This window comes from Vigna umbellata, chromosome 11 (assembly GCF_029865625.1).
Source record: "Vigna umbellata cultivar VRB3 chromosome 11, Vumbellata_1.0, whole genome shotgun sequence".
Taxonomy (NCBI): domain Eukaryota; kingdom Viridiplantae; phylum Streptophyta; class Magnoliopsida; order Fabales; family Fabaceae; genus Vigna; species Vigna umbellata.
The window spans coordinates 7,214,758-7,229,178 of NC_142175.1; the positions used below are offsets into that span (position 1 = coordinate 7,214,758).

At 37.5% G+C, this 14,421-nt stretch overlaps 1 protein-coding gene across 4 annotated transcripts; it reads right to left on the reverse strand.

Moving 5' to 3' along the window:
* Positions 1 to 235: 235 nt before the first annotated feature.
* On the reverse strand, positions 236 to 13,848 carry LOC148190885 (uncharacterized). Of its 4 annotated transcripts, XR_015782901.1 has the most exons (4): positions 12,845 to 13,848; positions 10,336 to 10,437; positions 1,901 to 5,929; positions 236 to 637 (listed from the first exon to the last, which is right to left on the reverse strand). XR_015782901.1 is itself a non-coding variant. In XM_088101679.1 (3 exons), exons 1-2 carry the CDS (start codon positions 13,721 to 13,723, stop codon positions 10,378 to 10,380), a joined length of 939 nt encoding a protein of 312 aa, XP_087957805.1. In that variant the 5' UTR covers positions 13,724 to 13,848; the 3' UTR covers positions 236 to 632; positions 10,336 to 10,377. The 4 variants fall into 4 exon arrangements, 3 of the variants coding, with proteins under 3 accessions (XP_087957805.1, XP_087957804.1, XP_087957806.1); XM_088101679.1 differs by lacking the exon at positions 1,901 to 5,929 and having other exon boundaries at positions 236 to 632; XM_088101678.1 differs by lacking the exon at positions 1,901 to 5,929 and having other exon boundaries at positions 12,845 to 13,847.
* Positions 13,849 to 14,421: the final 573 nt, after the last annotated feature.

Genomic DNA, 14,421 nt, shown 5'->3' on the forward strand with positions numbered 1-14,421 from the left:
CCAAAATATTAATATATTCCAAAAATCTCTTTCTAAAAATGAATGAAGTGACAGTTATAATACGCAGAAAGAAGCATCCAATTAATAGAGTCAACGACTAACAATTGATAGACAAACTAACGAAAGAACAATAGAACATACCTTCATGAGGAAAACATTGCCACTCCATTAACCAACGGAAATTATTAACCACTTTTCTGCAAGTATGCTTTTCAAAGGTATGCATTTCACAACGTCTTATGGAAGGAGTAGAATAATAAGTTTGCAACTATTAACAATATCGCAACACATGTTGATTTCATTTCTCTCTTGTAAAGTGACCTTGTGAACACGACATTGCAACAACTAAAGCTGAAAAAAAGATACAGAATAGGGCTGGCATATATCACTGCATGAAAAATATCTAATTGTTCTTATATGGAGAAAGATCACATCATTCAAAACTGCTCTGCACAATTACTACCTTCTTCAGCTTGAAGAGTCATCAAAAAGAAAATTACATCATCTACAACAGCTGGACTGCATATACCACATGACCACCAAAAGGTCCATCAGCAAACTAACTTTTGAAGTGACTAGAAGAAATTGTTGATCCAGATCAAGCACAGAACGCTGAAATGTCCATAGCCAGTCTTCTCTGCCGTGCCACACATAATATAAGCTTGTTATTATCGATATGATTGACCAAATGGATAACAACTATTTTCTCTAACCATAACATTAGTGAGAACATGAAGCTACTTAATACACCATGAGATATTATTGCACAAAATAAAAATGATTTTACAGAAACATGATTTTCATCCTTTAGCAGTTCATGATCAGCTTTTCATACACAGAAGCCTGGTGAACTATGCCACAAACTCTTCCTCTTGTTTCAGGCTGCTCTAGAGATCACCACTAGAATAAGCCCACGAAAACTGGACACTTAGATTGCAAAACTATGACACTGAATTATTTTCAATATAAATAGCATTAGTTTGTTTTCCAATAAAAATAAAAATCACAAGTTTTAACACTATAATATAATGATATTATTAGGTAAATGTTCCAATATAAATTGAGAGTAAAAACCAAAAAGAGGGGAGAGAGAGATGATGATGATGAAACAGAAGTACCACTAAACCATAAAACACCCATGAAGTATAAACATGAACAGCATACAGATACTAGCATTGTCTAAAAATACAGTAATAAAACATCAAGACATGGTACCATATTCATGTTTCCATGTGTGTGTAACTAAAATGAGAAAAAATTCAGATTCTTAACTAACGATTCAACCACATTTCCCAAATTGATAAGAGAAATGTCAATAACACATTCTCATGAACATTTTTTATTATTGGCTAATTCTATTGAAAATCACAAATTTGTAAGTCTCACTTCTGATTAAACGAGTCTCTCTCTTAATTAGGTTCAATAAATTTTAATCAATACTAGATTATGTGTTATTGTTTTCATAGCACTCCTCAGTTAAGAATCAGGATTTTACCTTCTCCAAATAATTTTCTAAACTTTTCCCACTTAATTTGAAAAGTCCTAGTTGTAATTTAACTTGATATGACATTTTTCTATGGCAATCGCACTAAAAAAAACTTCTAAGAGTATATTTATTGTTGTAGGCACTTTGCTTCCTTACAAAAGAATGACAAAATAAGCATTTCACGCAAATTGCTTGTCTTCAATCATTCATGTATGTTGAAATGTAATGTCTTTATTATTATTAATATTTATGTAAGGGATTTTCCTTTTAGGGTTTTGTTAGGAGCTTTCCACCCTTTTACTTTTTAGAACTATTGTCTCCTATAAATACAATAGTAAGTTGTATTAGATTTTTTAAGTGAAATAGAACTTTTTAGCTTTTCTCAACTCTTCAAGTTGGTATCAAGAGCCATACCTTTGTATCTTCCTTGTCTATCGTCAGCATCGTCGTCTCTCTGTCATTTTCATCGTGCCGATGTTGTCTACATCGTCGCCGCCGCCGTCAACTATTGCTTTCTCCGGTGAAGTCAAGGGTTAGGTGCGCCTTGAGAAGCACGACCCAACCCTGGTGGTCCCCTCCAAGAAGCCTTCGTACTCGCCGCTTCTCTCCGGCCAGTCTCAGGCACGTGTTCATCTTGCGTCGCCTTCCCAGTGTTGGAGTTACATCGCACCATTGTCAGTCGTCTCGCCAGTGCTTCCTAAGTGTGTTTTGATTCTTGTTCTCGGTTTCGTTGGTTGGGGCTCATACCTAGGGTTTCCTCCCTCAAGTTATTTGGAACGCTAAGTCTGGTTTCTTCTCACAGCTTTAGAATGGCCTCTTCTACTGGAACTAACTCCTCTTTATCTGCTAACCCTATCATTATGTCTGCAAAACTCAATTGGAAAAATTATTTATCATGGTCCTCTATTGTGGAATTATGGTTTCTTGCTTTAATCACCTTGAACAAGATGTTTCTATGGTCCTAGATGAAGAAAAATCTGAGTGGCAGAAACTAGACTTTCAGTTATTTGTTGTTTTGTGGCAATTGGTTGAGCAAGAGGTTCTAGATATCTTGAGACCCTATAAGACATGTTCCTCTTTTTGGAAAAAGGGCACAAGATATTCCTTTTGGAAAAAGGGCACAAGATATTTTTGCTAATGACGTACAACGTCTTTTTGATGCAACCCAAACTGTAGCTTCTCTCAAACAAGTCAACCACAATATGGTTTCCCATATAACAAAAGCTAGGGTTGCGGTAGAAGAGTTAAATAACTTCTTTGTAGTTGATTCATTAGAAAGTATCAACAAAAAGCTTGACAAGTATTACATGGTCCTAATTCTAAGAAGTTTACTCTCAGATTTTGATCATGTACGTGATCAAGTTTTAACTAGTGATCAAATCCCGTTGTGGATGGCCTAGTTACTCGACTCCTTCGGGTACCTACACTTGCAGAGTTGAGAGAAGATGAAAAGTCTTATATTTTTCACTTAATGAGCCTAATACAACTTACTACTGTATTTATAGGAGACAGTAGTTCTGAAAAATAAAAGGGCGGGAAGCCCCAAACAAAGCCCTAACATAAATATTAATAATAATAAAGACACTATACTTCAACACTCCCCCTCAAGCTGGAGCATATAGATCATATGCACTAAGTTTAGAACATATAAATTGAATTCTAGGCCCCCTTAGAGATTTGGTCAGATTGTCTACGAGTTGTTCATTAGAGTTGACAAACTCAGTAACAAGATCCTTTGACAATAACTTCTCTCTAATAAAATGACAATCAATCTCTATGTATTTTGTTCTTTCATGAAACACTGGATTTGAGGCAATGTGAAGGGCAGCTTGATTGTCACAATACAACTTCATCTGCTCATTTTCACAAAATTTCAACTCTTGAAGGAGTTGTCTAATCCACACAAGTTCACATGTAGTTAGAGCCATAGATCGATACTCAGCTTCAGCACTAGATCGAGCAACAACACTTTGTTTCTTACTTTTCCAAGATACAAGGTTTCCTCCAAGTAAAACACAATATCCTGTTCTAGATATTCTGTGAATTGGACAACCAACCCAATCTGCATCACAATATCCCTCAACTCGAGTGCTTCCCTCGTCCTCATACAACAATCCTTGTCCTGGGTTTCCTTTTACATATCTGAGAATGTGAATCACTGCATTCCAATGATCAACATGTGGATTTTGCATAAATTGACTCACAACTCCCACCGGATAAGAAAGATCAGGTCTTGTTATGGTAAGATAGATAAGTTTTCCAACAAGCCTTTTATATCTCTATGGGTCTGAGAAAAGTTCACCTTGGTCTTTCATTAACTTTTGATTTGAGTCCATAGGACTATCAATAGGCTTGCAATTTGTCAGGCCTGTTTCCTCCAAAATATCAAGAGCATATTTTCTTTGTGAAATGATGACACCTTCCTTTGATTGTGCCACTTCAATACCAAGGAAATATTTTAGTCGACCCAGATCTTTGGTTTGAAAGTGGTTGAACAAATGATTCTTTAATTGATCAATTCTAGTGACGTCATTTCCTCTAATGACAATATCATCAACATAGACCATAAGATAAACACATTTATTAGGAGAAGAGTGACTATAAAATACTGAATCAACCCGACTAAATTTACCAAACCAAGCTCGAGGTGATTGCTTCAAGCCATAGAGGGAACGATGTAATTTGCAAACTAACCCAGACTCCCCCTGAGCAACAAACCCAGGAGGTTGCTCCATGTATATCTCTTCTTCTAGATCACCATGAAGAAAGGCATTTTTAATGTCCAACTGGTAAAGGGGTCATTGACGGATGGCAGCCATAGCAAGCAAAATACAAACAGTACTGGTTTTAGCCACAGGAGAAAAAGTATCACAATAATCGAGGCCATAGACTTGAGTATATCCCTTAGCTACCAAACGAGCTTTAAGACGATCAATTTCACCAGTAGGACCAACCTTAATAGCATAAACCCATCTACAACCAACAGGTTTCTTACCAGGAGGAAGAGGAACAAGGTCCCAAGTGCCATTGTGTTCAAGTGCCTGCATCAATCATGGCTTGTCGCCATCCAGGATGACCAAGTGCCTCATGAACATTATTAGGAACCTTAATGGAAGATAAGGAAGAAACAAAAGAGAAATATGGAGGAGATAAACGATGATAACTCAAAATTATAAACAGAATAAGGATTACAAGTAGAGCGAATACCTTTCCGAAGGGAAATAGGCCAATTATTATCTAAGTCAAGAGAGGGTGAAAAGGATGAAGGATCCATGGTTTGGGAATCTGATGAAGGAGGATTTGAGTCTCGAGGATCTTCAATGTTTTGAGTTTGAGATTGTGTCCGACGCTGGTATGTGAGAAGAGGTAGAGGAACAATGTCATTTGCATTTTGAGTTTAAGGTAAAGAAGCAGGAGTAACCAAGGGATCACATGATGGTAGAGGAAACATTTGTTGAACAGATGAACAGTCCTTCATGGAGGACAAGAAAAACGGTGTGTCCTCATAGAATGTGACATCAGCAGACATATAATACCTCTTGGTTGAGAGAGAATAACATTTATACCCTTTCTGAAGGCGAGAGTATCCCAAAAAGACACACTTAATAGCTTTTGTAGAGAGTTTATCAAGACCTGGAGAAACATTATGAACAAAACAAGTACACCTAAATATACGAGGAGAGACAAGGTAAAGAGGGTCATTTGGAAAAATGACAAAGTGAGGGACTTTATTCTCAAGAGAGGAAGAAGGCATCCTATTGATCAGAAAATAGGCAGTAGGACTGCATCACCCCAATGATGAACAAGAACATTAGTATTCAACATCACGGAGTGTGCAATTTCAATGAGATGTCTATTCTTTCTCTCTGCAATGCCATTTTGTTGTGGAGTGTGGGGACATGTTGACTGGTGTAAAATTCCTTAGGAAGATAAGAATGAAGAAAATGCTGTAGAAAAGTATTCTTTAGCATTATCACTTTTGAGGATTTTAATTGTCTTCCCAAATTGGTTCTTAATTTCATTAAAAAAAGACACAAATATTGCCAAAAGTTTAGATCTCTCTTTCATTAAATAAGCCCAAGTACATCGAGAAAATTCATCAATGAAGGTTACAAAATAATTAAAACCAAAAGAAGTAACACGACTTGGTCCCTAAATATAAGAGTGAATAGTTGAAAAGGAAAAATTACATTGCGTCTCAGACCTTTTAGGATAGGAAGATCTAACATGTTTTCCTAACTGACAAGACTCACAATCTAAGACTTGAATGTGTTTGAGACTTGGAACCATCATCTTCAACTTGGATAAGCTTGGGTGGCCCAACCGATCATGCAAAAGTTTTGGGGATGAAGTTGCAAAACAGGAAACTAAGGAGTTAGGTTTTAAGAAATAAAGTCCTCGTGACTTATGTCCTTCTCCAATCAGACGACTCGTACCATGTTCCTATATAACAAAGGAATTAGCAGAAAAGGTTACAGAATAATTTAAGGAACGAGTTAATTGACTCAAAGATTAAATTGTAAGGACAATGAGTAATATACAAAACAGAATTCAATTTTAGTGAAGGAGATAGGGAAACTTTTCCAATCCCTTGATATGCAACTTTGGATCCATTGGCAACAGTAATGAAATGAGGAGTTTTTAGAGAGGACATGGAAGAAAAAAAATGGATGTTACCAAAGATATGATCTGAGGCACCTGAGTCAAGAATCCATGGACTATGACGTTCCACAGATTCAGAGATACAGGCAGTTGACACATTTGACATTGAGGAAGATTGACCAAGATTAGAAGACTTCTCAGACTTGTACCTCAATAACTCTTGGTTCTCTTCATCAAAAGTTCTAGATTCTGAATTATCAGATTTAGACACATGAACAGCTATGTCTGGAAAGCCATGCAAGGAATAACATTTAGGCTTAATACCCTATTTTGTCCCTAGTTTCGCTCAAAAATGTCAAATTAGTCCATCCTTTAAAAAGTTTGTCAATTACGTCCTCACTTAATAAAATTTGCATCAATGAAATCCCTTCCGTTAAATCCGTACAAATAGCGTTAACTATTTTTTTCTCTCTTCTACTTTTTCTGTGCAAAGTAGGTTTTAGCATGTTTTTTCTCTCTTCTACTATTCTTCTCTCTCCTACCAATTATACAATATTTAAAATAGGATCACCTTTGTTAAATATTGTATGTTACTAAAAATATATTAAATAGAAAGTCAACTTATTTAATATCTTCAAATATAAAATATTAGGTATGTTATTTTATTTAATAGGACAGGTCACTTCAGCCTATCTATGTTTAATATCTGTCAGTATTTTGTTTCATTTTTATATTTTTTTTTCTAAAACCTATATGATTTTTTTTTTATTTTTTCATTTTTGAACTGTGTAATTTGAAGACAAAAATAATTTTTAGATTGCGGTATTCAAAAATTTAGAAATCATTTGTTTATTTTAGTTTATTTATCTGAAAATTTTCTTTTAAAGAAAAAAATTATTTTCAAGTTGTGTAATCTAAAATTTAATTTTAACTTCTGAATAACATAATTAAAAGTTATTTTTATTTTTTAATTACACCATATAAAAGAGCTAAAATGAATATCTTTTATTGGATCGCAAGAAAATAATTTACTTTTCTTTCTTTTGTCTAAACCATCGAAGAGGAACCAAAAAAATTGAATTACTCGTTCAATTTGTTGAACAATTATGAAGAAGCCTTAAACATCTGCCACTGGAACTCAGCGATTTGATGTTGACAATGATAATCGTTGCGCTCATCACGATCATACTTTTTGGATTCTGCATTGCTCTAGTCAACGGCAAGCGGCGGAGGAGCATAGCTGTCGGATTCTTCCATCCGTATACTAACGACGGCGGCGGCAGGGAGAGGGTGCTCTGGTGCGCCGTCAGAGGCATCCAAGAGGAGATCCCTGACCTTGACTACTGTATCTACACCGGATATCATGATGCCACCCCTCGGTCGCTATGCCATCCTCTCTCCTCCAAAGGTGTTGCTATTTTAAATATTGTATAATTGGTAGAAGAGAGAGAAGAAGAACAGTATAAGAGAGAAAAACCTGCTAAAATCTACATTGTACAAAAAAAGTAGAAAAAGTAGAAGAGAAAGAAAAATAGTTAACGTTATTTGTACGGATTTAACGGAAGGGATTTCATTGATGTAAATTTTATTAAGTGAGGACGTAATTGACACTTTTTAAAGGATGAACTAATTTGACATTTTCGAGCGAAACTAGGGACAAAATAGGGTATTAAGCCTAACATTTATCTTGAGTATGACCCATTCTCTTACAATATGAGCATTGAGGACGTCCACTTCGACCACCATGTCCTCCACGGTTGCTCCTACCTCCTGCTCTTCCTTGTGGTGTCACCATTGCTAATGTTTCAATAGCATCACTTAAATTCTCATCTTTTACCAATGTAGGTACCAGAAAGGAGTCGAGTAACTAAGCCATCCATCGACAGGATTTGATCACCAGCTAAAACTTGATCACGCACATGATCAAAATCAGGGTGTAAACTTTTCAAAATTAGGACCATGTAAAACTTGTCAAGCTTTTTGTTGAGATTTTCTAATAAATCAGCTACAAAGAAGTTCTTTAACTCTTCTACTGCAGCCCGAGCTTTTGCTATATGGGAAACCATATCATGGTTGACTTGTTTGAGAGAAGTTGCTCTTTGGGTTGCATCGAAAAGACGTACATCATTAGCAAAAATATCTTGGGCCCTTTTCCAAAAAGAGGAGCATGTCTTATAGGGTCTCAAGATATCTACAACCTCTTGCTCAACCAACTGCCACAAAACAGCACATAACTGAAAGTCTAATTTCTCCCATTGAGATTTTTCTTCATCTGGGACCATAGAAATATCTTGTTCAACGTGATTATGGTGTCCTTGACCAAGAAACCACAATTCCACAGCAGAGGACCATGATAAATAATTTTTCCAATTCAGTTTTGAAGATGTAATGATAGGGGTAGCAGATAAAGAGGAATTAATTCAATAGAAGAGGCCATTTTACGACTGCGAGAAGAAATGGGACTTAGGGTTTCAAAAACGTGAGGGAGGAAACCCTAGGTATGAGCCCAAGCCAACGAAACGGAGAAACAAGAACTAAAACACACTCAAGAAGCCCTGGCGAGACGATCTGGAGTGATGCGATGTAACTCCGACACCTGGAAGGCGGCACATGGGGAACATGCAGCCGAGACTGGCCAGAAAGAGGCGGCGCATGGCGGCTGGTGCGGAGGCTTCGGAGGATGGGACCACCAGGGTTGGGTTGCGCTTGTCAAGGCGCACCTAACCCTTGACTTCGCCGGAGAAAGCAATGCTTGGCGGCGACGGCGGCGAAAAGCGACAGCGGACAGCAGCGGCGACGGCGGACAGCGGAGCGAACGGCGGAAATGACAGAGACAATGCCACCGACGATAGACAGAGAAGACACAAAGGTCTAGCTCTGATACCAACTTGAAGAGTTGAGAGAAGATGAAAAGTCTTATATTTTTCACTTAATGAGTGAAATATAAAAGGGCGGGAAGCCCCTAACAAAGCCCTAACATAAATATTAATAATAATAATAAAGACACTATACTTCAACACCTACATTGGTAAAAGACAAGAATTTAAGTGATACTATTGAAACATCAGCAATGGTTGCACCACAAGGAAGAGGAGGAGATAGGAAAAATACACTCTCCAAACGATGGCCTATTACCAAGAATACTTCGAGTACCAAGAATTTAAGTGATGCTATTGAAACATCATACACTCTCCAAACGATGGCCTATTACCAACCTAAGGAAAAATACCAGACTCTTGGCATAAAGTTTTATTTTGGCTGCTAACCGTGTCCCCATGCCTTGTGATTATAATTTAGTTGTGTCCCCATGTCCTATGACTTTTAATTTAGTTGTGTCCCCACAACTTCATAGGTCACAAATGAACCAAGGTACTTGAAGATCCTTATACTTGGTCTCTAACAACGACAGCTTTGAAAATTATACACAACAGAGTTCTTGAATTGATAATTTGAAACAGAAGATTTAACGAGTAAATGCAAATGAAATAGTTAAAAGTGCAAACTTATGAAGCATAGGGATGGACACTATCTATAAGCCCCAATATAACACAAAATAACAACTAACAATAGATTTGATAATATAATGACACAATAAATTAAAAACAAAAATTATTACTATTATTATTATAAAAGTGTGTATATCTTTATGTCTAGGTCCAAAAGAATAAATTCAACATACAAATATTAGAGATATATTTCACAGGCACTAAGACATTTAAATCATCTAAGTGTTAAATATCATAATTAATATTTTCATATACAAAGATTGCCGTGCTTGGAGATGTCAAAGTTTGTATTAGGTGACAAGTTTTAGAGTATGAGTGATCACATATGTCCAAGACAGGAAGGTCATTTCCTTGAAGTGACAGACTTAAATAACTGAATATTAACCTAGAACTCGAATTGTTTAAAAGGCAAAGTTCACACACCAATATATTTCATGAAATTGCATATTATACAAGTTGAAATCTAAAGTACATATTTTATGAAAAGCTTTAGATGTTTAGCAGAAAGGTCCTGGATATATAACAGTTGGACTTGTAAGCATCGCTTGTGCAAACTGGAAAACATTCTCAGGGACAAGACCTACCTACTACAACAAATCTAGTATGAATGAAGTGATAAACTACTTCCACAATATAACAGCTCCACTGTATTTTTCTTTGGTAGATGAATTACTTATTTATTTCAACAACATTGCTGAAAATGAAAATTCAGCTAAACGCAATTTAAAAAACAAGACTTACCTGAACAAAAAAAGAAGGGATCACCAGATTTGACACAGGAAGTTATTCTGAGGCAGCAGCAGATCTAAAAATTTTGTGTTTTAACTTCCTATTATGATTTTCCTGTTCAAAGTTGATAAAAGAAAAATCAAGCACGAGTTAACTTAAAATTCAATCATTTTGTATCAGCAGACAGGCAACAAACAAATTCCATGTCATGATTTTTCAATCCTCACAGCAACCAATCACTAGTCTTAAATCCTTTCCACTTCATGGAGGTTTTCAAGCTGTTCAGTAATATTGAAAAGTGTCTCATTGACACTACTCATGAATATAAATATTGATTGATCTTTGCATGTCAAATTGGCAAATATATATAGAACATAAAGGAAAAGTTTAGGAACTCGGTAATTGAACAGCTTACGTAAACTGTCAGGAAAAGAAATTGATAAGACTAAAATGGTGGGAAAATATAAATACTGACAAAACAAAACTACAATGATGAAAGGGGAGAAAATTGAGCATGAAGAAAAAGAAACACAATCAATACAAATATCCAAAACACACAAGTGCATTCCAGCAATCCAATAAAAGATATCTCGAAAAGAAAAGTATAATGCCTACAAAAATAATTGTAGAGAAATAAAATGAAAAGATGGAAGATACAAATCAAATCTGAAGAAAAGTAGTCAAAAACAAAATGCTTTGAAAAAAATTTTAAATAAAAGGCAAACAAACTGATGGGAGAAAATGGAATTAGCAGGAAAATTAAGAACTGAAAGGGTAGAGTGAAGTAGACAAAATGCAGAAAACAAAAAACTTCAAAATAGAAGAATAAAGCACAGAGAAATATATCAATTACAAAAATGCAGAAAACTAACCACATTTTAAAAATTGACTAAAAGCATTGAGCAAAAATGCAAACAATAAATCTAAACATTAAGGCAGAAATGTCAGTGAAAACTGAAAGAAACGATAAACAGATGAGTGGTTGGTTGAGCAGCAAAAAACTGCAAACAACAAATCAACATGTTCAAAAATAGGAAAACAGCAAGAGGTTGGTTGAGCAGGTTGAGTGGCGCAGTGGGGTGGGTGGGACGAAGCCATCATAGCTGAAGGGAAAAGAGGGAAGAAAGAAAGGTGCAGTTTTTGTAAGAAGCTTCAGGTCAGGTTGGTTGCATAGCACTGCCAGAAGTGCCACCAGAAGCCTCATTGGAAACACTGAGGGAAATAGAGAGGCAAAGTGTGAGAGGGAAGGGTCAATTTAATAAATAGGACAGTGAAAATTATTGGTCATAAGTTAAAAAGGAAAGTTACTCTTCTACCCTTAACGAAGAAAACAAACACTTAAGTGACCCTGTTTCCCAGCTTGGAATTGTGTCCCTTAGGTGAATCCTAAATCGCATCACAGACCTCCCTGCAACTGCGCATCTGTTGCAATTTTGTCAAAATAACGTGGCCCACAATTCACAATGGCTGCAACCTTCTGGCATGGGCAAGCTGCTCTATTCCACACTGGCACAAACGTGTGCTACTGATTACTCTAATTAAAATAATTCAACAAAACAGTTGTACAAGACTCCAAAACCACAAAAAAAAAAAAAAAAAACGGCACATCCACAACATCTCAATTCCCATCCATGCATCAGGCCATGGCAGCAAGCCACATTAGTTTCAATCGGTCATTGTCAACCACTAAATTAAAACCTCAAAAACTTGATTAAAAAACAGTAGTTTGACATCAACACATTCCCAATCATAAGCAATAATACTTATAGTCAATTAACATTCCCCACATTTAAACAACCACCACATTCTTCTACTAATTATCATCCCATATAACAAACAAGCACTCAACGTTAGCAACAGCCACTACTACATTCTAATCACGGTCATCATGAGTTTATAATAAATATAATTGTCCAACATTCACAACAACAACAACAGTAATTAGAATCTCCCAATCATTCCAAGGATAGACTCATAATTGGTAGTGTATGCTTTCTAAGATTTTTATACAATCATCCAATCACAAGCAAATTGTCACAGATGAGTTTGTATGGATTCAAGATAGAAGAGCTTTCAAGAGCTTCTCTGCTAAAAACATAAAGCTTTCTGTAACAGATGAGTTTTTGAAAGCTCCTCCTCTGTATCTCTTAGAATGTAGGATTTGGAACTAATTCAATTTTGAAAGCATTGCCCACATTTATATACTTTAATTCGGTCCCTAGGATATCCATTAACACCCAAAGCACATCATAAGTTTGTAACCCTTAGCGAGTTTGGATTTTCGTTAGGAAACTAAGTTGAGTTTAACTAAACCAGAATTGAATAAAAATGTAACTTAGTGTAGCATTTAACTCAAGAAAATTTTCCTTCTAACTCCATCAGAAAAAAGTAAATAATAAAAAAAACTATCAAACACAAATAAAATGTTGCAATTGAAATCAAACACAAGCAAGGTTTCCAATGGATTGACAATGCAAACTTAGTTACATGCATGAAAACTAAAGTCTAATAGTAATGTCACCTGCTCAAGAACCATAGCAGAACTCTCGTCCACCAAGCTAGTCAAATTCTGAATCTTAACAAGCATTTTCTTATACAACTCCTCCAAACCCTCGGTGTAGCTCCTAGCATCAGACCCGACCATTCTGCTCAACTTCCCAACCTCAAACCCCTCGACGCACCCGTCGAGCTCCCTCTGGTCATTGGCGGCCTGCTTCATCCGGGCGAGCCTCTCGTCGCCACCGTCATCCATCGGGGAGCCACAGAGCCCGCGGTCGAGTGCGGGGAGGCTCGAGGTGGGGATGAAAGCACCGTAGTGGCCGCGGAAGGCAGGGCCGATGTTGACGACGTCGAGGGAACGGGGCTCGAACCACTGGGCCCCGGTGCGGAACTGGAAGGCGCGGTACTCGTGCGTGTGCACGTGCGAGGAGGACGCGTTATCGAAGGGAGGGGAAGCTAGGAGGAGGAAGACGCAGGGAGGGAAGAGAGAAGGTTGTTCAGGGGAATTTGACTTTAGGTTTAGGTTTGAGTTATCGATTGAGGTAGAGAATTGAGAGAGAGACGAGAGGGAGGAGGTGACGGAGAAATCGCGCATGGAGGGGCGGAGGGCGGATCGGCGGCGAGCGGAGAACCACCCGAGGACGGAGGAGTGAGGGTGGAGGGCGGAGGGGATGACATCGCCGGAGGATTCATGGAAGGAGGGGGAGCAGAGGAAGCCGGTGACGGTGGCGAGGAGGGTGGGGACGGTGGAGGGAGAGTCGTCGGAGGGTGTGGTGGGAAGGTGGGTGACGTGGCCGAAGAGGAGGCCGCGGATTGCGGAGGGGGAAGTGGAGAAACGCTGGATGAGGGAGGCAAGTGTGGGGCCGGAAATCGCGATCTTCTGCAACGGTGGATCGTCCATGGCGGCGGTGAGAGAGAGAGTAGTGAGAATAACGGATCGTTGTTCACAATAGAGCGTTCTTGAGTCCGTTTTACTTTACCAGTAGAGAGTCTTGAAACCGAGATACGAAGACACTTTCCGGTGCTTCTTTTCTATGCTCAATATTCACAATTTTTTCAGTTAACAGTACATAAAAAATCACAATAATTTCGTAAATCTTATATTTCTTTAACTGTTTTAAATATTAAAGAAACCATTCAAAATTTAATCTCTTTGTATTGGTGTATTATAATTATTATAATTTAATCATAAGTTATTGCTTGTATAATTTTAGGAAAATGATACTTCAACAACAACTTTTAACAATATTTAGACACGGAATACGTGTCCAAATTTCAGTGGTGCACGTGGAAAATGATTTTTTAATATCAGAATGACGTGGCAATGAGAGTTAAGGGCATATTTCAAAATTCAGTTTCATTTCGAAATTTCCAGATTTGCAATCTGAGGAGTATTTGAGAGAGAAGCTCGAGCACGAAAACTAGAGAAAGAAAGTGTCTTCTTTCCACCCGGCCACCACTGTCGCCGGAGTGCCGTCATACCTAGACGATGTTGTCTTCCCTTCACCTAACCACCGAGTGTCGTCGTAGTGCTAGCGTTCGAAGGCAAAACATAGACGGTGTCGTCTTCCCTCCTCCCAGCCACCCTACTGCCGCAGT

Excerpts from the sequence above, each read along its gene's own strand:
- LOC148190885 (XM_088101679.1), bottom strand. The coding sequence starts at position 13,723 with ATGGACGATCCACCGTTGCAGAAGATCGCGATTTCCGGCCCCACACTT. Across the intron at positions 10,438-12,844 it reads CTGCTATGGTTCTTGAGCAG|GAAAATCATAATAGGAAGTT; the intron begins GTGACATTACTA and ends AACTTTGAACAG.